At 37.4% G+C, this 23273-nt stretch overlaps 1 protein-coding gene across 1 annotated transcript in view; it reads left to right on the top strand.

Annotated features, from left to right (window-relative positions):
• Nucleotides 1–6076, top strand: part of drd2a (dopamine receptor D2a) — a 196712-nt gene extending 190636 nt beyond the window's left edge. Inside the window, exons 7-8 of the mRNA XM_062062048.1 lie at nucleotides 1175–1559; nucleotides 5211–6076. Of these exons, the coding sequence (XP_061918032.1) occupies nucleotides 1175–1559; nucleotides 5211–5407 (582 nt within the window). The 3' untranslated portion in view covers nucleotides 5408–6076. The remainder of the gene's footprint in view (nucleotides 1–1174; nucleotides 1560–5210) is intronic.
• The last annotated feature ends 17197 nt before the right edge of the window (nucleotides 6077–23273 follow it).

Genomic DNA, 23273 nt, shown 5'->3' with positions numbered 1-23273 from the left:
ACTACTTTTGATAAGTATTGTTATGTACTTGCGGTTAGCGCTAGCAGATAACTTTTGACTTTTCAGTGACTTCTAGGTGATAAAAGTATCTAACTCAACATGAACTTTATTTTGAAAAAAAGTTCAACACAAATATTAGTGAAAAATCAACAAAACACTACCTTTAAAAGTATTGTTAAGTACCTGATATTAGCGCTAGCGGATAACTTTGGACTTTTCAGTGACTTTTAGGTGATAAAAGTAACTAATTTTTTTAAGTTTAAAAAAAATGTTCAACACAATAATTAGTGATAAATCAACAAAACACTACCTTTGATACATATTATGTACTTGTGGTTAGCGCTAGCAGCTAACGTTACCTATTAGGTAATAAAAGTATCTACGTTTTTAACATTAACTGTTACATAAGTATAAAAATATCTTCAAGACAATAATATCTTGCTAAACAAAACACTACTTTTGAAAAGTACTATGATGTTCTTGTGGTTAGCGCTAGCAGATAACTTTTGACTTTGGAGCATCTTGTGCGGCTTTTGAGGCTTATATTTTTCCCAGATGTATTATCTTTTATTTTTAAAGTTTTTAGACTGTACGACCTTTTCCGCAATAGGACTTTAAAGGACCGCTGTAAGACCATGGAAAACTTTGAGTTAGCGAAATAAACATTAGAAATGATAATGTTACAAATAAAAAAGGAAAAATATCACAAATAAAAATGGTGTTTGTGGGATAAGTGTAAGAGAAAGGATTAATGTGTGTAAAACATTAACCAAAAATTAATACATTTCATAGTTTACATTTTGCAGCATCATATCAACATTTCTGGGACATTTCTGCAATGATTAACTGATTAATTCAATTAGAAAAAAAACTGATTCCTATTCTGTTGCTTTGAATAATCGTTAAGAGTGTAACTAATAAAATCGATCAAATCCAGACCACATGTAGTGACCGGAACCTTAAATATGCGGACATAGGCTACCTTTACACAGCAGGGTCGAATGTCCAATTCGGATTTTTTGTCAAATCTGATGTTTCTAGTCCACATTAAAAAAAAAAAGTGATTTCTAATGTGAATGCAACCTGACCTGTATGTGAACATAACGTTAAAGTTTTGTCCGCATACAACTAATGATTGTTATTCCATATATTTTCTCTTCCTGACTCTGCTCAGCTATTCATCAAAGACGTGACCAACGAAGGGGAGGACATGGAGTTAGACGACCTCAACAACAGCGGCAGCAGCCAAAAGCAGAAGCCGCGATGCACCCTGGGAGAAACGCCAGCCACTAGCCACCAACTGCTGGTGCCCAACAAGGAGGTCAACACCAGCCCTAACTCCTCACCCCCGACGGCCGCCGAAGAGAGCCAGAGACCCGAAAAGAACGGCGACCCCGGCAAGGAGCCTCTGGCGGATCAGACGCAGATGGTAGCCAAAGTCTTCCAGACGCAGACGCTACCTAACGGCAAGACTCAGACGTCTTTGAAAACGATGAGCAAGAGGAAGATCTCCCAGCAGAAGGAGAAGAAGGCCACGCAGATGTTGGCCATCGTTCTTGGTAAGGACCTTTTTTGGTAAACCCAAAAAGTATAGGTTTAGTTTTGATGAATGAATGAGATAAATGAACATTAAACATGACTTTTACCTTCGTACAAAACCCAAAACCAGTGAAGTTGGCACGTTGTGTAATTCGTAAATAAAAACAGAATACAATGATTTGCAAATCATTTTCAACTAATATTCAATTGAATAGACTGCAAAGACGAGATATTTAATGTTCCAACTGAGAAACTTTTTTTTTTTTTTGCAGATAATCATTAACTTAGAATTTAATGGCAGCAACACCTTGCAAAAAAGTTGGCACAGGGGAATTTTTACCACTGTGTTACATGGCCTTTCCTTTTAACAACACTCAGTAAACGTTTGGGAACTGAGGAGACCAATTTTTGAAGCTTTTCAGGTGGAATTCTTTCCCATTCTTGCTTGATGTACAGCTTAAGTTGTTCAACAGTCCGGGATCTCCGTTGTGCTATTTTAGGCTTCATAATGTGCCACACATTTTCAATGGGAGACAGGTCTGGACTACAGGCAGTCCAGTCTAGTACCCGCACTCTTTTACTATGAAACCACACTGTTGTAACACATGGCTCGGCATTGTCTTGCTGAAATAAGCAGGGGCGTCCATGATAACGTTGCTTGGATGGCAACATATGTTGCTCCAAAACCTGTATGTACCTTTCAGCATTAATGGTGCCTTCACAGATGTGTAAGTTACCCATGCCTTGGGCACTAATACACCCCCATACCATCGCAGATGCTGGCTTTTGAACTTTTCGCCTATAACAATCCGGAGAGTTCTTTTCCTCTTTGTTCCGGAGGACACGACGTCCACAGTTTCCAAAAACAATTTGAAATGTGGACTCGTCAGACCAAAGAACACTTTTCCACTTTGCATCAGTCCATCTTAGATGAGCTCGGGCCCAGCGAAGCCTGCGGCGTTTCTGGGTGTTGTTGATAAATGTATTTGGCTTTGCATGGTACAGTTTTAACATGCACTTACAGATGTAGCGACCGACTGTATTTACTGACAGTGGTTTTCTGAAGTGTTCCTGAGCCCATGTGGTGATATCCTTTACACACTGATGTCGCTTTTTGAGGCAGTACCGCCTGAGGGATCGAAGGTCACGGACATTCAATGTTACGTGCAGTTATTTATCCCAATTCTCTGAACCTTTTAATGATATTACAGACCTTACATGGTGAAATCTCTGAATTCCTTGCAATAGCTCATTGAGAAATGTTTTTCTTAAACTGTTGGACAATTTGCTCACGCATTTGTTGACAAAGTGGTGACCCACGCCCCATCCTTGTTTGTGAATGACTGAGCATTTCATGGAATCTACTTTTATACCTAATCATGGCACCCACCTGTTCCCAATTAGCCTGTTCACCTGTGGGATGTTCCAAATAAGTGTTTTATGAGCATTCCTCAACTTTCTCAGTCTGTTTTGCCACTTGTGCCAGCATTTTTGAAACATGTTGCAGGCATAAAATTCCAGATGAGCTATTATTTGCAAAAAATAACAACGTTTTCCAGTTGGAACGTTAAAGGCCTACTGAAATGAATTTTTTTTTATTTAAACGGGGATAGCAGATCTATTCTATGTGTCATACTTGATCATTTCGCGATATTGCCATATTTTTGCTGAAAGGATTTAGTATAGAACAACGACGATAAAGATTGCAACTTTTGGTATCTGATAAAAAAAAGGCTCGCCCCTACCGGAAGTAGCGTGACGTAGTCAGTTGAACATATACGCAAAGTTCCCTATTGTTTACAATGATGGCCGCATGAAGTGAGAGAGATTCGGACCGAGAAAGCGACAATTTCCCCATTAATTTGAGCGAGGATGAAAGATTTGTGGATGAGTAAAGTGCAAGTGAAGGACTAGTGGGGAGTTGAAGCTATTCAGATAGGGAAGATGCTGTGAGAGCCGGGGGTGACCTGATATTCAGCTGGGAATGACTACAACAGTAAATAAACACAAGACATATATATACTCTATTAGCCACAACACAACCAGGCTTATATTTAACATGCCACAAATTAATCCTGCATAAAAACACCTGCGTGTTTGTTATGCTAGCTCCTAGCTCCTCTGCTAGCTCCTAGCTCCATAGAACACGCCAATACAATTCAAACACCTGATCAACACACACAATCACTCAGCCCAAAAGACCGTTCACCTAACCCAAGGTTCATAAAGCTTATATATTTTTAAAAAGTTACGTACGTGACGCGCACATACGGTCAAGTTATCAAATGTTTAGCAGCCAAGGCTGCATACTCACGGTACCTGATATTCAGCTGGGAATGACTACAACAGTAAATAAACACAAGACATATATATACTCTATTAGCCACAACACAACCAGGCTTATATTTAATATGCCACAAATTAATCCTGCATAATAACACCTGCGTGTTTGTTATGCTAGCTCCTAGCTCCTCTGCTAGCTCCTAGCTCCATAGAACACGCCAATACAATTCAAACACCTGATCAACACACACAATCACTCAGCCCAAAAGACCGTTCACCTAACCCAAGGTTCATAAAGCTTATATATTTTTAAAAAGTTACGTACATACGCAAAAAAAAGTTGCGCACATACGGTCAAGCGATCAAATGTTTAGAAGCCAAAGCTGCATACTCACAGTAGCACGTCTGCGTCTTTGTCATCCAAATCAAAGTAATCCTGGTAAGAGTCTGTGTTGTCCCAGTTCTCTACAGGCGTCTGTGTATCGAAGTCAAAAGTCCTCCTGGTTAGAGTCTCTGTTATCCGAGTTCTTCCATCTTGACTGCATCTTTCGGGAATGTAAACAAAGAAGCGCCGGCTGTGTACTGTTGTGGCTGACTACGTTCGAAAAATACGTCCATTTCGCACCGACAACTTTCTTCTTTGCTTGCTCAGCTTCCTTCTCCATAATGCAATGAACATGATTGAAACAGATTCACGAACACAGATGTGCAGAATACTGTGGAATTATGAAATGAAAACAGAGCTTTTTCGTATTGGCTTCAATGTGGAAGGCATACCCGTGTTCCCCGGTCTACGTCACGCGCATACGTCATCCTCAGAGGCGTTTCGAACCGGAAGTTTAGCGGCAAATTTAAAATGTCACTTTATAAGTTAACCCGGCCGTATTGGCATGTGTTATAATGTTAAGATTTCATCATTGATATATAAACTATCAGACTGCGTGGTCGGTAGTAGTGGGTTTCAGTAGGCCTTTAAATATATTGTCTTTGCTGTCTATTCAATTGAATATAAGTTGAAAAGGATTTGCAAATCATTGTATTCCGTTTGTATTTACCATTTACACAACATGCCAACTTCACTGGTTTTGGGCTTTGTCGAAGTCTCTTGCTGGCCATAAGTGGAGATGGAAGGTGGAGAGAGTGTTTTGCACCTATTCTATCAAAGTGCTCTCACTTTAAGAGTTTGCATGAATGTGCAAATGTTCAATAACATGTACACGTGAAAATCCAGGTTCCTATTTTTGAAGGGAAAAAAAATGTTGACAGACGGACAAAATCCGCCAACAAATTGCTGTGCGGTACCAACACCTCCAAGTCTCATCCGGAAGCCAACGTACCTGACATTCCTAAAGCTGTAATTTAAAAAAAATCTTCTCCTTTCTCCTCAGGTGTATTCATCATATGCTGGCTGCCTTTTTTCATAACGCATATCTTGAACACCCACTGCACAAAATGCAAGGTTCCCGCCGAGATGTACAACGCTTTTACATGGCTGGGCTACGTCAACAGTGCCGTCAACCCCATCATCTACACCACCTTTAACGTGGAGTTCCGAAAAGCATTTATTAAGATTTTGCACTGCTAAAAAAAATTGCGAGCGATCGCACTGAAGGATGAAGACCAGCTGGGAAAATACCTCATCCTGGAAAGGAAAACACACCGCATGGGGTTTCGTTTCCTAAGTGACTGGAGAAAAAAATACCTTTTTTTCTGAAGGTTCTTTATGTGAATTGATTGAGGAGTCCTTTCGCTCTCCCAAGCTGAATGTACACCAAGAAATGTCTGTAACGATGGCTTGTCTGGTGAAGACAAATGTACCTTGTTTCTAAAACACAAACATTGTGCTTGTCACCGTATACTGCACACGCCGCACACATGGAAAAACTGGTATTTATTGTATGTATTTCATGTTTCTAAAATGAAAAAAAAAATTACACATATATATATATATATAATAAATACATCAAGTCAGTGTTCATTGCCGTGTTCAATCGAATATGTGAGCTCTTATTCTGAAAAGGTGTCACGAATTGGAATGGTTGTCGATAGCAAAACGACTCTTGCTGTCTAATGTGGCTATGCCAATACCTACATGATTGCAATTTTATAAATTGGACCTTCATATTTCATGATTATCACTGTCATAATTTGTTGTAAATATGTTTTTCTTAACACATTTACTGTGTTGTTATTATTATTATTATTATTATTATATGCCTGCGATTAAAAAAAATGTGATGCATGCCACACAGTTTTCTCAACTCAGCTTCTCATGAATTGTATGTTTGAGTCCGAAGTGGCGAAAGAGGTCCAATAAATGATGAGACACTGTCAAGTGCTGTATGATTATCAACGTGGATGCAGTTGAACCTATAAATAGTTATTACTCAGCACTATGTCCCAGCTATGGTTTAAAGTTTCACTGTGGTTCTTTCCTGGAATAAAACCGCTGAGTCGTTCTGCACCAAAAACAAAACAAAAACTAAAGACTTTAAAGCTGCGAGAAGACAAAAAGTTGTCTTAATTAACGCCTAATGCGCTAGGATTCTGTTAAATCATGACAAAATGCATCTTCGCCATTAGGAACTCTAGAGAAAACCACAACTCTAGCGTGTTATATAACATATTTAATTACAACCTTTACAAACCAATGAACACATTTTGAGTAAATAACATTTAAAAAATTACTTTATTTCCACATACAGTAGTCAACTGCAGGAAATACAGGGCATTGTTAGGGCTATGTGGGTTTGAACCCAAAATATTTTCTTAATTTTACTTTTGTTGAAAAACTTTTTTTTTTTTAAACTCTTGGAAGTAACGTGCAGTACCGGAGTCCAACAGAGAGGCAGCAGCTGCATACAATAGCTTGCATACACCCTGCCTGAGCACTTTCTGGGCCACAGGCATGGAAGACTCCAAACTTGGGTATTAGAAAGTTTTTTTCAACAAAAAGTGCCGTGACTGATGATTCAGGTTTGTGAATCGTATTTGAAAAATATTCAATATTACTCTGCTGGTTTGATAAATGTCTACTATCAGTATAGTGCAAATAAAGTGAACAATACTGTAGCAAGATAATGCTACGATAAGTTGGAAGAATCCAAACTAGTTCAGATAATAAACTTGCTTAATAAAAGCATATTTTTTTACAAGTATAATCCTTTTTTTTTTCCTGCTCCAAGGTGGTCAGAATTTGAAAGTTGAAATACCGTATCAATTTTAAAGAAGCTTTTTTTTTTTGCACATGCTAAAAAAAATCTAACATTTCTTACACTTTAGCGCTGCACCTGCATAGTGGCAAGACACATTTTTCTACTCCCACAAACGTCTCTTCATGTTGGCTTAGCAGACGGATAACAGGTAAATGGTAAATGGATTGTATTTGTTTAGCGCTGTTTTACCTTCTTACGTGATAGAGATGGATTGTGGGTGCTCGATAAAAAACAAACCAGTTATTACTTTCAAATACTTTTGATCACTGCGCTACTTCTCCGAAAATAATACTAATTCATTTCCGTTCTTACTCGTGGTTAAAAGTAAACAAAGAATGTGATTTTTTCCTAAATAATGTATGTTTGAAGCCCGCGGCTAGCTTGGTTACCGCTAACAGACTATTAAATGAACAGAATAAAACATGCTTTAATTCAAACTTACCATACCGTGCGGTGAACACACCAACGTGTACTAGGTGATAGTGTTAAAAGTCACGTTTGATCGTCTCACGGCTGCTAACGCCGTCTCTTTATTAGCTCTCTGACCCGACTTCCTTTGCTTTGCTTTCATCCTGGAAATGAGAAAAAATCTCACCAAATCTTCTTTTCCTGAAGCGCTCATGACAATTGTGGCAGTTAGTGATGCCGCACAATGTTTTGAACTTGTCAAAGAAAAGAACAAAGTCTTGCATTCAGTCATGTAAATAAGTTATTCCGAGGCCCGCGAGACCCACAATGCATTGCATTTACTACGTCACACTGGGAGAAAGACTAGGGCTGAGAAAAAAGAACAAACATTTTACAAAGAAACCACAATATTTGCAACAGGCGGGGAGGGGGCATACGGCTTGATTAACGTGGACCCCGACTTAAACAAGTTGAAAAACTTATTCAGGTGTTACCATTTAGTGGTCAATTGTACGGAATATGTACTGTACTGTGCAATCTACTAATAAAAGTTTCAATCCATCAATCAAAGCCAGGGTGTAGTGTTGTTATGTCGATAGGCCTGGAGTCACTATGCAGGCGTTATGGGCAACATTCAACTCCAAGGTGTTGCAGGAGGGAGGAATGTCAGAGCGGCTATCACTGTGATGTCCTCGCTGGTATGTTTTCAGAACAGCCTTTGTCTATTGTGAGCAGCCTCAAGGCCATTTGAGGGAGTTGAATCGTAGATAAGGATTGTTGTTTTCCAAGCGAGCAAACATTTCGACGGCTCGTTCTGATATAATTGTCCATTCTGGCTCTCAGTTGATCAATCTTTGCATTTCAGTAAGTCTTTCAGTGATGCCGACTCATGCCTTCAATTGCAACAGACAGCCTTTGGGCTCCTTGAACGGCTGCAATCGTCTTCTGAATTTGCCGATACACCAAAGCAATGCTCAGCCCAATCAGCAAATGCCTTGCGATCACAGTTCCAAATTGATAGATGTATTGCACGTTCTCGATTGAAAGCACTGATAGGCACAGGACTCTCCATTTCTCCCACGAGTCCAGGGCCGGCTTTGCCCACAGGCGAACCAGGCGGCTGCCTGTGGCGCCATCCTATAGTGGGGGGACCAAAAATAGCAGAACGTAAAAAAAAAGAAGAAAAAAAGCAATAATAATAAAAACACGTAAATAAAAATGTTGGTGTAATGTGCACTCAGTAGACTTAATTTGAACGTATTCTTTAAAAAATATTATAATCCAACCTATGACTTAATGCACTGCTACTGTTGGTGGCTTTTGAGCAAGATGACTGCAACTGTTTGTCTCTGCTGAAAGGCCTAATGAAATTCACTAAAATCATCAAAATGCACTGACATCCAACAAAAGTCAAGATTGCTCGAAGAACAATGAATACCAACGCAAATATAGCAGCTAAGGTATAGGTTTAGTGTGTCGATATCCAATCCATTCCACTTGTTCATATAGAAAATGCCCACATCACTCAAAATCCAGTCCGCATTTTCTCTGCGACCTTGCTTGCGGTCCTGCAGGTGTACGAAGCACATTAGCACACAGCACTGCAGAACAAGAACGTGAACGGATGCAAAATGGACATAAGAAACTTTATCAAGAAAGTAAGTATTCATCACTGCTTGTAGTAAAATGTATTAGCTCCACTTTACACCAGGTCTGTGTTTGACAAAAAGTTACATTCCCGTTCTAAAACAATGCTGCTACTTAGTTAGCTAGTTAGCCTGAAATGCATCATGAAGGTCCTGGTTATTTATAGTTAAATGTGCACTCTTTTTTACCATTTGCTATCTTTGGGGTTACTTCCTTCTGGAGCATCAGCTGTGTTTCTCACTTTACATATGGAGGAGAACAGGAGCTGAGCTCATTCACGTATGACTATCATCAGTAGATAATAATCACTGCACAACCCCTATTGACCTGTAGGAGTCAGGGCAGAGGAGGACAGAAAGTGAGAGGGGAGGGGCCTCTACTGGAAAGGTGAGTAGGAGAATGATGACACATATAAATAAATATTAAAACAAATTGTTTTTTAAATGGCTTATCGATAAGCCATTTGTTTTATTTATTTCTGAGTGGATCATGTTGACTATTGGTCCTCCTAATTGTCAATCATTCTGGTGATGTTACGTAAGGACATATATATATATATATATATATATATATATATATATATATATATATATATATATATATATATATATATATATATATATATATATATATATATATTATTTATTTATATAATAGATTGTATTTGTAATCTACATTTGATTCCAAATCTCAAAGGGCTACAGAATTACAACCATTGGCGTTGTTAGGCCTATTTTGGTGTTGTAATAAATAAATAAATAAAAAATGGCGTATCGATAAGCCATTTGTTTTATTTGATATATATATATATATATATATATATATATATATATATATATATATATATATATATATATATATATATATATATATATGTCTTTACATAACATCACCAGAATGATTGACAATTAGGAGGACCAATAGTCAACATGATCCACAACATCCTCTAGTATACCTTTAAGTCTTTCATATATATATATATATATATATATATGTGTGTGTGTATGAAAGACTTAATGACTTAATATGTATATATATATATATATATATATATATATATATATATATATATATATATATATATATATATATATATATATATATATATATATATATATATATATATATATATATATATATATATATATGTATGAAAGACTTATATATATATAAATATATATATATATATATATATATATATATATATATATATATATATATATATATATATATATATATATATATATATATACATATATATATATATATATATATATATATATATATATATATATATATATATATATATATATATATATATATATATATATATATATATATATATATATATATATATATATATAAATATATTATATACAGTATAAGCCAAATTATCCCGATCCAGATATTACTTTAATTCAAGTAATTAAGTAATATTTCCAGGGCTTGAATTTACAACCACTTTAGTCACATATGTGCCCAAAATGTAATCTGTGCAACTTCAAAATATTTGGGAACAAACAATTATTGTATTGTGAGCTAAAGTGGTGGCATTAGCCTCTATGTTGTGAATGAATAACATAGAGGCTAATGCCATGACTTTCATTGTATTTCAGTGTATCTTGAAAGATCATGCAAGTCATTGTTTCTTGTTGATGCTGTAAACAAAATCTCACTGTGTTAGTTGTTGTACTGAACACAGATTGAAAATAAACCCACTGAAATAATAATAATAACAATGAATAATTTCTAAGTCTTTGTTAGCCGTTTGTGAAGCTTTGTGCTCGTGCTCGCTCGCATCCTGTGCATCTCCTGGGGGCTAAGCCCCCCCGTCCTTAAAAGCTAGTGACACTGAGTACATCTATATATATATATACAGTGTATGAGTACTTGTATTTATATATATATATATATATATATATATATATATATATATATATATATATATATATATATATATATATATATATATATATATATATATATATATATTATGGCAAGCCGTTAAGGAAATTAAATGTATATATATATATATGTATATGAGTACATCTATATATATATATATACACTATGTGTGTATATATATATATATATATATATATATATATATATATATATATATATATATATATATATATATATATATATATATATATATATATATATATATATATATATAAATATATATATATATATATATATATATATATATATATATATATATATATATATATATATATATATATATATATATATATATATATATATATATATATATATGAGTACATCTATATATATATATACAGTGTTGGGTTAGTTACTGAAACCAGTAACTAGTTACAGTTACTAGTTACTTTATTTCAAAAGTAACTCAGTTACTATTTCAGTTACTTACACCAAAAAGTAATGCGTTACTGTGAAAAGTAACTATTTAGTTACTTTTTTTTTTCTTGTTTTTTTTTTAAAAGCTCCCATTAATGCGCTTTTAGCCTTCATTTCAGTACTGTTATTGCACTGGAGAATAATACAATCTGTTGAGCAACTTGACATGCATTTGCATCACTGAACTCTGCTAAGCAATGTGGTCTACATACAACACACACAGACAAAGATATGTTTCAAAGGGCCAATTTATTTCAGGCCAGGACAAATTGACAAAACTATTTTAAATAGCTGCAACATAACATACATAAGTAACAAACAGCATAATAACAACATAGCTGTAAACCAAGGAAGTACTTTAACTTTAACTTGACATACCAAAGTCTAACCAGGCGTTTTTTCTCTCAAGGAATTCTGAAATAAAATCATGTCTGAAGCCCAGAACACTCTAAACTTGTCCCCAGTTTTAGTTTAGAGATAAGGAAAGATTGGCCTGGCCGACTAGCATCCCTCTTTTTGTTTGTGAACTTTATAGTCTATACATTTAGAGTGATGTGAAAATCAAACACTCTAGAGGTCTAGAAATAAACAGTATATAAGAGAATTGACAGAGTGTGTGTACTATAATTCATAATAACATTGATTTTGATTCAATATTATGTTTTGAGCAATGACAGTTTGAAAGAAAAACAAACAGCTTTGTTTTATTAGTCAACATTGCAACTCTTTCTAAATTACATTTCACCTTTAAGCTTTTTTATTTAAATGTTGTTATATTTTTGTTTATTTTAATAGTATTTTTAGAATGTGCCGTGGGCCTTTAAAACATTAGCTGTGGGCTGCAAATGGCCTCCGGTGCACACTTTTGACACCCCAGCTATAGATAATAAAAAATTAAAATCTGATAAATCTATACATCTCTATATATATATATATACACTACCGTTCAAAAGTTTGGAGTCACATTGAAATGTCCTTATTTTTGAAGGAAAAGCACTGTACTTTTCAATGAAGATAACTTTAAACTAGTCTTAACTTTAAAGAAATACACTCTATACATTGCTAATGTATAGAGTGTATTTATAGATAAAGCACTTTATCTATGAGCTCTAGTGCAATGTACACTGGCACTTTATCTTTATCTCCATACTGTAGATTTTATGCCTACATCAAAGTGCCATCTATGTCTATCAAGCTCCATGTTCTGATGTTTAAATGTTAGTTGTCTGGTTGTAGTTGTGTCTGCGCTTGTGTTTTTGTTCTGTTGTTTTTGTGTATGTTAAGAAAGCAATGATGCACTGTGCCCAAGACAAATTTCCCCGCGGGGACAATAAAGTTGAACCTTGACCTTGACCTTGAATGTGGTAAATGACTATTCTAGCTGCAAATGTCTGGTTTTTGGTGCAATATCTACATAGGTGTGTAGAGGCCCATTTCCAGCAACTATCACTCCAGTGTTCTAATGGTACAATGTGTTTGCTCATTGGCTCAGAAGGCTAATTGATGATTAGAAAACCCTTGTGCAATCATGTTCACACATCTGAAAACAGTTTAGCTCGTTACAGAAGCTACAAAACTGACCTTCCTTTGAGCAGATTGAGTTTCTGGAGCATCACATTTGTGGGGTCAATTAAACGCTCAAAATGGCCAGAAAAAAATAACTTTCATCTGAAACTCGACAGTCTATTCTTGTTCTTAGAAATGAAGGCTATTCCACAAAATTGTTTGGGTGACCCCAAACTTTTGAACGGTAGTGTATACACTATGTATATATATGTATATGTAGACATGTGTCAGAAGTGCTACAGACAGTTTGGTTATGTTTGGGTTTTCCTGTGTTTGAAATCACTTCCTGTCCTTGTTTTGTCACTTTTTCCTGTTTGGTCTCTGTCATTTGCGGCACCTTTACTTTCTGCTCCATGTCCCGTCAGCACAGCTGTTCCCGGTTTAATTAGTTCTATTTAGCTCCACCTGAGTCCCTCCTTCAGTGCTTCATCATTATTCTTTTGACACTGAGGCGGACTGGACCGTTTTTGTTCACAGTGAGTAATACTTTTGTCTTTTTCACTTGCATTCTGCTGCTTTGTATTGTGTGCTTGGCTGCATTCAATTGTGTATTTTGCCGTTTTCTATTGTGTGCTTTTTACTGTGTTTGTGTTGCTTCGCTGTGACAGTTTGACCCCGCACTGCACATGTGTCAGGAACACAACACGAGCAAACAACACACATTCAGTCACTTGAGTCAGTGACAAACATGCAGTTAACAAACAAATGACAAGCTGTCACTCACCATGGCTCTCTACTGCTGGCTAAGAGAGTCAAGGTGGGGCTGAGTGTTTGATGCAGGTGAACACACCTGCCCTCACTGATTAGGCCCAAGTTGGGCCGAACTATGGTTGTCAAAAGCTGGGTGTTAGAAGTACTATGTGAATACTTCTAGACTTGTGATGGTTTATTTAAGGTGTATTTACAAAAAGATCTCTGTCCTGACCAGGAGCTCAGGTCTCCATGCATCACCAAAGATCCGCGGAGATGTTGGTGCTTGGTTTCTTGTTGTTGTTGTTGTTGTTCACCTTTTGACACTTTAGGGTTTGAATAAATGCAAAGTGTTTACAACTGCGCGCTTTGCCATCCTTGGTTTGGATGTCCGGTTTACAATGGTTACATTACCTTCACCTGAGGCGGGGTGTGACAGTTGCTAATTTTATATCGTGGGGGTGTGTGTTGCTGCTTTATAGATTTCAATATTTTTGTCTTTGTCCTCTACAAAGTCTGTGTTTGGTTGTTGTCGTTTTGGGGACGGCGTGGCGCCGTTGGGTGAGTGGCCGTGCCCAGCAACCTGAGGATTCCTGGTTCGATCCCCACCTTCTACCAACCGCGTTGTGTCCTTGAGCAAGACACTTCACCCTTGCTCTTGCCATCAGTGTGTGAATGTGGAAATAGTGTCCAAGCGTTTTGAGTTCCTTGAAGGTAGAAAAGCACTGGCTCCCCGTTCCTCACCGGATCCACTTTGAAATCCTCCTCCTCACCCATAAAGCCCTCCACAACCAGATCCCCTGCTATCTCACAAACCTGCTTCACCGCACCGCCATACCCCTTCACTCTGATGCCAACCTCCTCTACCCACCACTCAGAACCAAGCCCCGGACCTGGGGTGACAGAGCCTTCTCCATCGATGCTCCCACCCTCTGGAACACTCTTCCCAAACCCATCCGTGACTGCCCCGACCTTCCCACCTTCAAAAGCCTTCTCAAAACACACCTTTTCAGATCTGCTTTTAACCAATGATTAGTGATTAGTGTTCTGTGTCTTGTAATTGTCCTGTATTTTACAATGTACTGCTTTTATATTTCCTGTATTTTATATTATTACTTTAAACTGTTTCATATTTTAATTTTTTCTCCTGTAAAGTGTCTTTGAGTGCTTTGAAAAGCGCTATACTAAATCAAATGTAGTATTATTATTATTATTATTATTATCATTATTATTATTATTATTAAAGGCCTACTGAAAGCCACTACTACCGACCACGCAGTCTGATAGTTTATATATCAATGATGAAATCTTAACATTGCAACACATGCCAATACGGCCGGGTTAACTTATAAAGTGCAATTTTAAATTTCCCGCTAAACTTCCGGTTCGAAACGCCTCTGAGGGTTGACGTATGCGCGTGACGTCAATCATTGAAACGGAAGTATTCGGACACCATTGAAGTCAATACGAAATAGCTCTGTTTTCATCTCATTATTCCACAGTATTCTGGACATCTGTGTTGGTGAATCTGTTGCAATTTGTTCACTGCATTATGGAGAAAGAAGCTGAGCAAGCAAAGAAGAAAGTTGTCGGTGCGAAGTGTCTATTTTGCGAGGGAAGTCAGCAACAACACGTACACAGCCGGCGCTTCTTTGTTTACATTCCCGAAAGATGCAGTCAAGATGGAAGAACTCGGATAACAGACTCTTACCAGGAGGACTTTGATTTGGATACACAGTTGCGATAACGTGAGTACACAGCTGCGCTTCCAAACATTTGATCGCTTGCTATAACTAGCTCGAGCTAGTAGCTAGGAGCTAGGAGCTAGCATTAGGATTAATTTGTGGCATATTAAATATAAGCCTGGTTGTGTTGTGGCTAATAGAGTATATATATGTCTTGTGTTTATTTATTGTTGTAGTCATTCCCAGCTGAATATCAGGTCCCACCCGCGCGCTTCCAAACATTTGATTGCTTGCCCGTACGTGCGTGTCATGTACGTAACTTTGATTAAATATATAAGCTTTATGAACCTTGGGTTAGGTGAACGGTTGTTTGGGCTGAGTGAGTATGTGTGTTATGCAGGTGTTTGAATTGTATTGGCGGGTTATATATACGGGATCCCGTCCATATTACCCGCTCGAGCTATAACTAGCTCGAGCTAGTAGCTAGGAGCTAGCATAACAAACACCTAGGTGTTTTTATGCGGGATTAACTTGTGGCATATTAAATATAAGCCTGGTTGTGTTGTGGCTAATAGAGTATATATATGTCTTGTGTTTATTTACTGTTGTAGTCATTCCCAGCTGAATATCAGGTCACCCCCGGCTCTCACAGCATCTTCCACTCCCCACTAGTCCTTCACTTGCACTTTCCTCATTTAAAAATATTTCATCCTCGCTCAAATTAATGGGGAAATCGTCGCTTTCTCGGTCCGAATCTCTCTCACTTCATGCGGCCATCATTGTAAACAATAGGGAACTTTGCGTATATGTTCAACTGACTACGTCACGCTACTTCCGGTAGGGGCAAGCCTTTTTTTTATCGGATACCAAAAGTTGCGATCTTTATCGTCGTTGTTCTATACTAAATCCTTTCAGCAAAACTATGGCAATATCGCGAAATGATCAAGTATGACACATAGAATAGATCTGCTATCCCCGTTTAAATAAATAAAAATCATTTCAGTAGGCCTTTAAAGTACTATAAAAGTATAACCCATTTATCTACAAGGTCAATGTTGTGTGGCTTTGGTCAAAGTCAATGTGTTTTGGGGTCTGGTCATTTACAAAATCAATATGCAGTTGTTCCCCCAGAAAGTTTATTAGCTAAGGTGTTGTCTCTATAGGGGGAGGGAGCGTTTCCCGGGACAGGCGGCAGGACGGGGAAGTGGGTGGGTGGGTGTAAGGAACAGTGTAACTAGGCCTGTCTCCACCTCATCGCTTGATGTTAGTTTATCTAAATTGTCAGACGATCGCTTCTCTGATGTCTCTTCTTTATCTGAACGTCATCTTCTACTGCATTCAGCAACTTTGTTTCCATTGGAAGTAGGGCTGCAACTATTAATTTGATAATTGATTCATCTGTCTTATTACTTCGATTAATAATCGGATAAAAGAGACAAACTACATTTCTATCCTTTCCAGTATTTTATTGGAAAAAACACGCATACTGGCACATACTTATTTTGATTATTGTTTCTCAGCTGTTTGTACATGTTGCAGTTTATAAATAAAGTTTTATAAAAAAAAAAATAATAGCCTCTGCGCATAGCATAGATCCGACGAATCAATGACTAAATTAATCGCCAACTATTTTTATAATCGATTTTAATCAATGAGTTGTTGCAGCCCTAATTGGAAGTTAGTATGTCTAAAAAAATCATAAGGATTTTACAAAATAACATTCAATAATCATGAATACATTATTTGGGATAAACCCACTTTAGCACAGGTGTAAGATAGTGACATGTTATTTACAACATGTCGAATGACCCTCAACATCGTCTGGGAAAGGATGTGTATCAAAGCGGTAGAAAATAGATGGATGGGTTTTATTTGGGGTCTGGCCAGGTAAACTACAAGGTCAACATGTATTTAATTTGTGTCCTCATTGTTTTTATTTGGGGTCAGGTCAACTGCAAGGTCAACATGTATTTAATTTGTGTCCTCATTGTTTTATTTGGGGTCAGCTCAACTAAAAGGTCAACATGTATTTCATTTGTGTCCTCATGGTTTTATTTGGGGTCAGGTCAACTACAAGGTCAACATGTATTTAATTTGTGTCATGTTTTTTTGGGGGTCAGGTCAACTACAAGGTCAACATGTATTTAATTTGTGTCCTCATGGTTTTATTTGGGGTCAGGTCAACTGCAAGGTCAACATGTATTTAATTTGTGTCCTCATTGTTTTATTTGGTGTCAGGTCAACTACAAGGTCAACATGTATTTAATTTGTGTCCTCATGGTTTTATTTGGGGTCAGGTCAACTACAAGGTCAACATGTATTTCATTTGTGTCATGTTTTTTTGGGGGTCAGGTCAACTACAAGGTCAACATGTATTTAATTTGTGTCCTCATGGTTCTATTTGGGGTCAGGTCAACTACAAGGTCAACATGTATTTGTGTCCTCATGGTTTTATTTGGGGTCAGATCAACTAAAAGGTCAACATGTATTTAATTTGTGCCCTCATGGTTTTATTTGGGGTCAGGTCAACTACAAGGTCAACATGTATTTAATTTGTGTCCTCATGGTTTTATTTGGGGTCAGGTCAACTACAAGGTCAACATGTATTTAATTTGTGTCCTCATGGTTTTATTTGGGATCAGGTCAGCTGCAAGGTCAACATGTATTTCATTTGTGTCCTCATGGTTTTATTTGGGGTCAGGTCAACTACAAGGTCAACATGTATTTAATTTGTGTCATGGTTTTATTTGGGGTCAGGTAAACATGTATTTAATTTGTGTCCTCATGGTTTTATTTGGGGTCAGGTCAACTGCAAGGTCAACATGTATATAATTTGTGTCCTCATGGTTTTATTTGGGGTCAGGTCAACTACAAGGTCAACATGTATTTGTGTCCTCATGGTTTTATTTGGGGTCAGGTCAACATGTATTTAATTTGTGTCCTCATGGTTTTATTTGGGGTCAGGTCAACTACAAGGTCAACATGTATTTAATTTGTGTCATGGTTTTATTTGGGGTCAGGTCAACTACAAGGTCAACATGTATTTCATTTGTGTCATGGTTTTATTTGGGGTCAGGTCAACATGTATTTCATTTGTTTCCTCATGGTTTTATTTGGGGTCAGGTCAACTACAAGGTCAACATGTATTTAATTTGTGTCCTCATGGTTTTATTTGGGGTCAGGTCAACTGCAAGGTCAACATGTATTTAATTTGTGTCCTCATTGTTTTATTTGGGGTCAGGTCAACTACAAGGTCAACATGTATTTCATTTGTGTCCTCATGGTTTTATTTGGGGTCAGGTCAACTACAAGGTCAACATGTATTTAATTTGTGTCCTCATGGTTCTATTTGGGGTCAGGTCAACTACAAGGTCAACATGTATTTGTGTCCTCATGGTTTTATTTGGGGTCAGGTCAACTACAAGGTCAACATGTATTTAATTTGTGCCCTCGTGGTTTTATTTGGGGTCAGGTCAACTACAAGGTCAACATGTATTTAATTTGTGTCCTCATGGTTTTATTTGGGGTCAGGTCAACTACAAGGTCAACATGTATTTAATTTGTGTCCTCATGGTTTTATTTGGGATCAGGTCAACTGCAAGGTCAACATGTATTTCATTTGTGTCCTCATGGTTTTATTTGGGGTCAGGTCAACTACAAGGTCAACACGTATTTCATTTGTGTCATGGTTTTATTTGGGGTCAGGTCAACTACAAGGTCAACATGTATTTCATTTGTGTCATGGTTTTATTTGGGGTCAGGTCAACATGTATTTAATTTGTGTCCTCATGGTTTTATTTGGGGTCAGGTCAACTACAAGGTCAACATGGTTTTATTTGGGGTCAGGTCAACTACAAGGCCAACATGTATTTAATTTGTGTCCTCATGGTTTTATTTGGGGTCAGGTCAACTACAAGGCCAACATGTATTTAATTTGTGTCCTCATGGTTTTATTTGGGGTCAGGTCAACTACAAGGTCAACATGTATTTGTGTCCTCGTGGTTTTATTTGGGGTCAGGTCAATTACAAGGTCAACATGTATTTGTGTCCTCATGGTTTTATTAGGGGTCAGGTCAACTACAAGGCCAACATGTATTTAATTTGTGTCCTCATGGTTTTATTTGGGGTCAGGTCAACTACAAGGTCAACATGTATTTGTGTCCTCGTGGTTTTATTTGGGGTCAGGTCAATTACAAGGTCAACATGTATTTGTGTCCTTTATGGTTTTATTTGGGGTCAGGTCAACTACAAGGTCAACATGTATTTGTGTCCTCGTGGTTTTATTTGGGGTCAGGTCAACTTCAAGGTCAACATGTATTTAATTTGTGTCCTCATGGTTTTATTTGGGGTCAGGTCAACTACAAGGTCAACATGTATTTGTGTCCTCATGGTTTTATTTGGGGTCAGGTCAACTACAAGGTCAATGTGTATTTGTGTCCTCGTGGTTTTATTTGGGGTCAGGTGAACTACAAGGTCAACATGTATTTGTGTCACAAATTAAATACATATTGACCTTGTAGTTGACCTGACCCCAAATAAAACCATGAGGACACAAATTAAATACATGTTGACCTGACCCCAAATAAAACCATGAGGACACAAATTAAATACATATTGACCTTGTAGTTGACCTGACCCCAAATAAAACCATATGCATTTAATTTGTGTCCTCATGGTTTTATTTGGGGTCAGGTCAACTACAAGGTCAACATGTATTTAATTTGTGTCCTCATGGTTTTATTTGGGATCAGGTCAACTGCAAGGTCAACATGTATTTCATTTGTGTCCTCATGGTTTTATTTGGGGTCAGGTCAACTACAAGGTCAACACGTATTTCATTTGTGTCATGGTTTTATTTGGGGTCAGGTCAACTACAAGGTCAACATGTATTTCATTTGTGTCATGGTTTTATTTGGGGTCAGGTCAACATGTATTTAATTTGTGTCCTCATGGTTTTATTTGGGGTCAGGTCAACTACAAGGTCAACATGGTTTTATTTGGGGTCAGGTCAACTACAAGGCCAACATGTATTTAATTTGTGTCCTCATGGTTTTATTTGGGGTCAGGTCAACTACAAGGCCAACATGTATTTAATTTGTGTCCTCATGGTTTTATTTGGGGTCAGGTCAACTACAAGGTCAACATGTATTTGTGTCCTCGTGGTTTTATTTGGGGTCAGGTCAATTACAAGGTCAACATGTATTTGTGTCCTCATGGTTTTATTAGGGGTCAGGTCAACTACAAGGCCAACATGTATTTAATTTGTGTCCTCATGGTTTTATTTGGGGTCAGGTCAACTACAAGGTCAACATGTATTTGTGTCCTCGTGGTTTTATTTGGGGTCAGGTCAATTACAAGGTCAACATGTATTTGTGTCCTTTATGGTTTTATTTGGGGTCAGGTCAACTACAAGGTCAACATGTATTTGTGTCCTCGTGGTTTTATTTGGGGTCAGGTCAACTTCAAGGTCAACATGTATTTAATTTGTGTCCTCATGGTTTTATTTGGGGTCAGGTCAACTACAAGGTCAACATGTATTTGTGTCCTCATGGTTTTATTTGGGGTCAGGTCAACTACAAGGTCAATGTGTATTTGTGTCCTCGTGGTTTTATTTGGGGTCAGGTGAACTACAAGGTCAACATGTATTTGTGTCACAAATTAAATACATATTGACCTTGTAGTTGACCTGACCCCAAATAAAACCATGAGGACACAAATTAAATACATGTTGACCTGACCCCAAATAAAACCATGAGGACACAAATTAAATACATATTGACCTTGTAGTTGACCTGACCCCAAATAAAACCATATGCATTTAATTTGTGTCCTCATGGTTTTATTTGGGGTCAGGTCAACTACAAGGTCAACATGTATTTAATTTGTGTCCTCATGGTTTTATTTGGGGTCAGGTCAACATGTATTTAATTTGTGTCCTCATGGTTTTATTTGGGGTCAGCTCAACTACAAGGTCAACATGTATTTGTGTCCTCATGGTTTTATTTGGGGTCAGGTCAACTACAAGGTCAACATGTATTTGTGTACTCATGGTTTTATTTGGGGTCAGGTCAACTACAAGGTCAACATGTATTTGTGTCCTCGTGGTTTTATTTGGGGTCAGGTAAACTACAAGGTCAACATGTATTTGTGTCCTCGTGGTTTTATTTGGGGTCAGGTCAACTACAAGGTCAACATGTATTTGTGTCCTGATGGTTTTATTTGGGGTCAGGTCAACTACAAGGTCAACATGGTTTTATTTGGGGTCAGGTCAACTACAAGGTCAACATGTATTTAATTTGTGTCCTCATGGTTTTATTTGGGGTCAGGTCATCATCATCATCATCATCTGTTGCAGCCTTCATCCGCCGTCAGTGCCGTTGTGACATGCAGTGTCATCCTCCGCCACTTCCACCGTTGAGGTCTTTGAAATGCTATTCAACCCATAGCTGGGACCCTGACAGGTACTACCACCCCGGGTCAGAGTGGTCAACTACAAGGCCAACATGTATTTAATTTGTGTCCTCATGGTTTTATTTGGGGTCAGGTCAACTACAAGGTCAACATGTATTTGTGTCCTTGTGGTTTTATTTGGGGTCAGGTCAATTACAAGGTCAACATGTATCTGTGTCCTTTGTGGTTTTATTTGGAGTCAGGTCAACATGTATTTGTGTCCTCATGGTTTTATTTGGGGTCATGTCAACTACAAGGTCAACATGTATTTGTGTCCTCATGGTTTTATTTGGGGTCAGGTCAACTACAAGGTAAACATGTATTTGTGTCACAAATTAAATACATATTGACCTTGTTGTTGACCTGACCCCAAATAAAACCATGAGGACACGAATTAAATACATGTTGACCTGACCCCAAATAAAACCATGAGGACACAAATTAAATACATATTGACCTTGTAGTTGACCTGATTCCAAATAAAAACATATGTATTTAATTTGTGTCTTCATGGTTTTATTTGGGGTCAGGTCAACTACAAGATCAACATGTATTTAATTTGTGTCCTCATGGTTTTATTTGGGGTCAGATCAACTACAAGGTCAACATGTATTTAATTTGTGTCCTCATGGTTTTATTTGGGGTCAGGTCAACTGCAAAGTCAACATGTATATAATTTGTGTCTTCATGGTTTTATTTGGGGTCAGGTCAACTACAAGGTCAACATGTATTTGTGTCCTCATGGTTTTATTTGGGGTCAGGTCAACTACAAGGTCAACATGTATTTGTGTCCTCATGGTTTTATTTGGGGTCAGTTCAACTACAAGGTCAACATGTATTTGTGTCCTCATGGTTTTATTTGGGGTCAGGTCAACTACAAGGTCAACATGTATTTGTGTCCTCGTGGTTTTATTTGGGGTCAGGTCAACTACAAGGTCAACATGTATTTGTGTCCTCATAGTTTTATTTGGGGTCAGTTCAACTACAAGGTCAACATGTATTTGTGTCCTCATGGTTTTATTTGGGGTCAGGTCAACTACAAGGTCAACATGTATTTGTGTCCTCGTGGTTTTATTTGGGGTCAGGTCAACTACAAGGTCAACATGTATTTGTGTCCTCATAGTTTTATTTGGGGTCAGGTCAACTACAAGGTCAACATGTATTTGTCCTCATGGTTTTATTTGGGGTCAGGTCAACTACAAGGTCAACATGTATTTGTCCTCATGGTTTTATTTGGGGTCAGGTCAACTGTATGGTCAACATTTATTTGTGTCACAAATTAAATACATATTGACCTTGTAGTTGACCTGACCCCAAATAAAACCATGAGGACAAAAATTAAATACATGTTGACCTGACCCCAAATAAAACCATGAGGACACAAATTAAATACATATTGACCTTGTAG

This window comes from Entelurus aequoreus, linkage group LG10, assembly GCF_033978785.1.
Source record: "Entelurus aequoreus isolate RoL-2023_Sb linkage group LG10, RoL_Eaeq_v1.1, whole genome shotgun sequence".
NCBI lineage: Eukaryota > Metazoa > Chordata > Actinopteri > Syngnathiformes > Syngnathidae > Entelurus > Entelurus aequoreus.
This window is presented reverse-complemented; position numbering and strand designations above follow the sequence as displayed.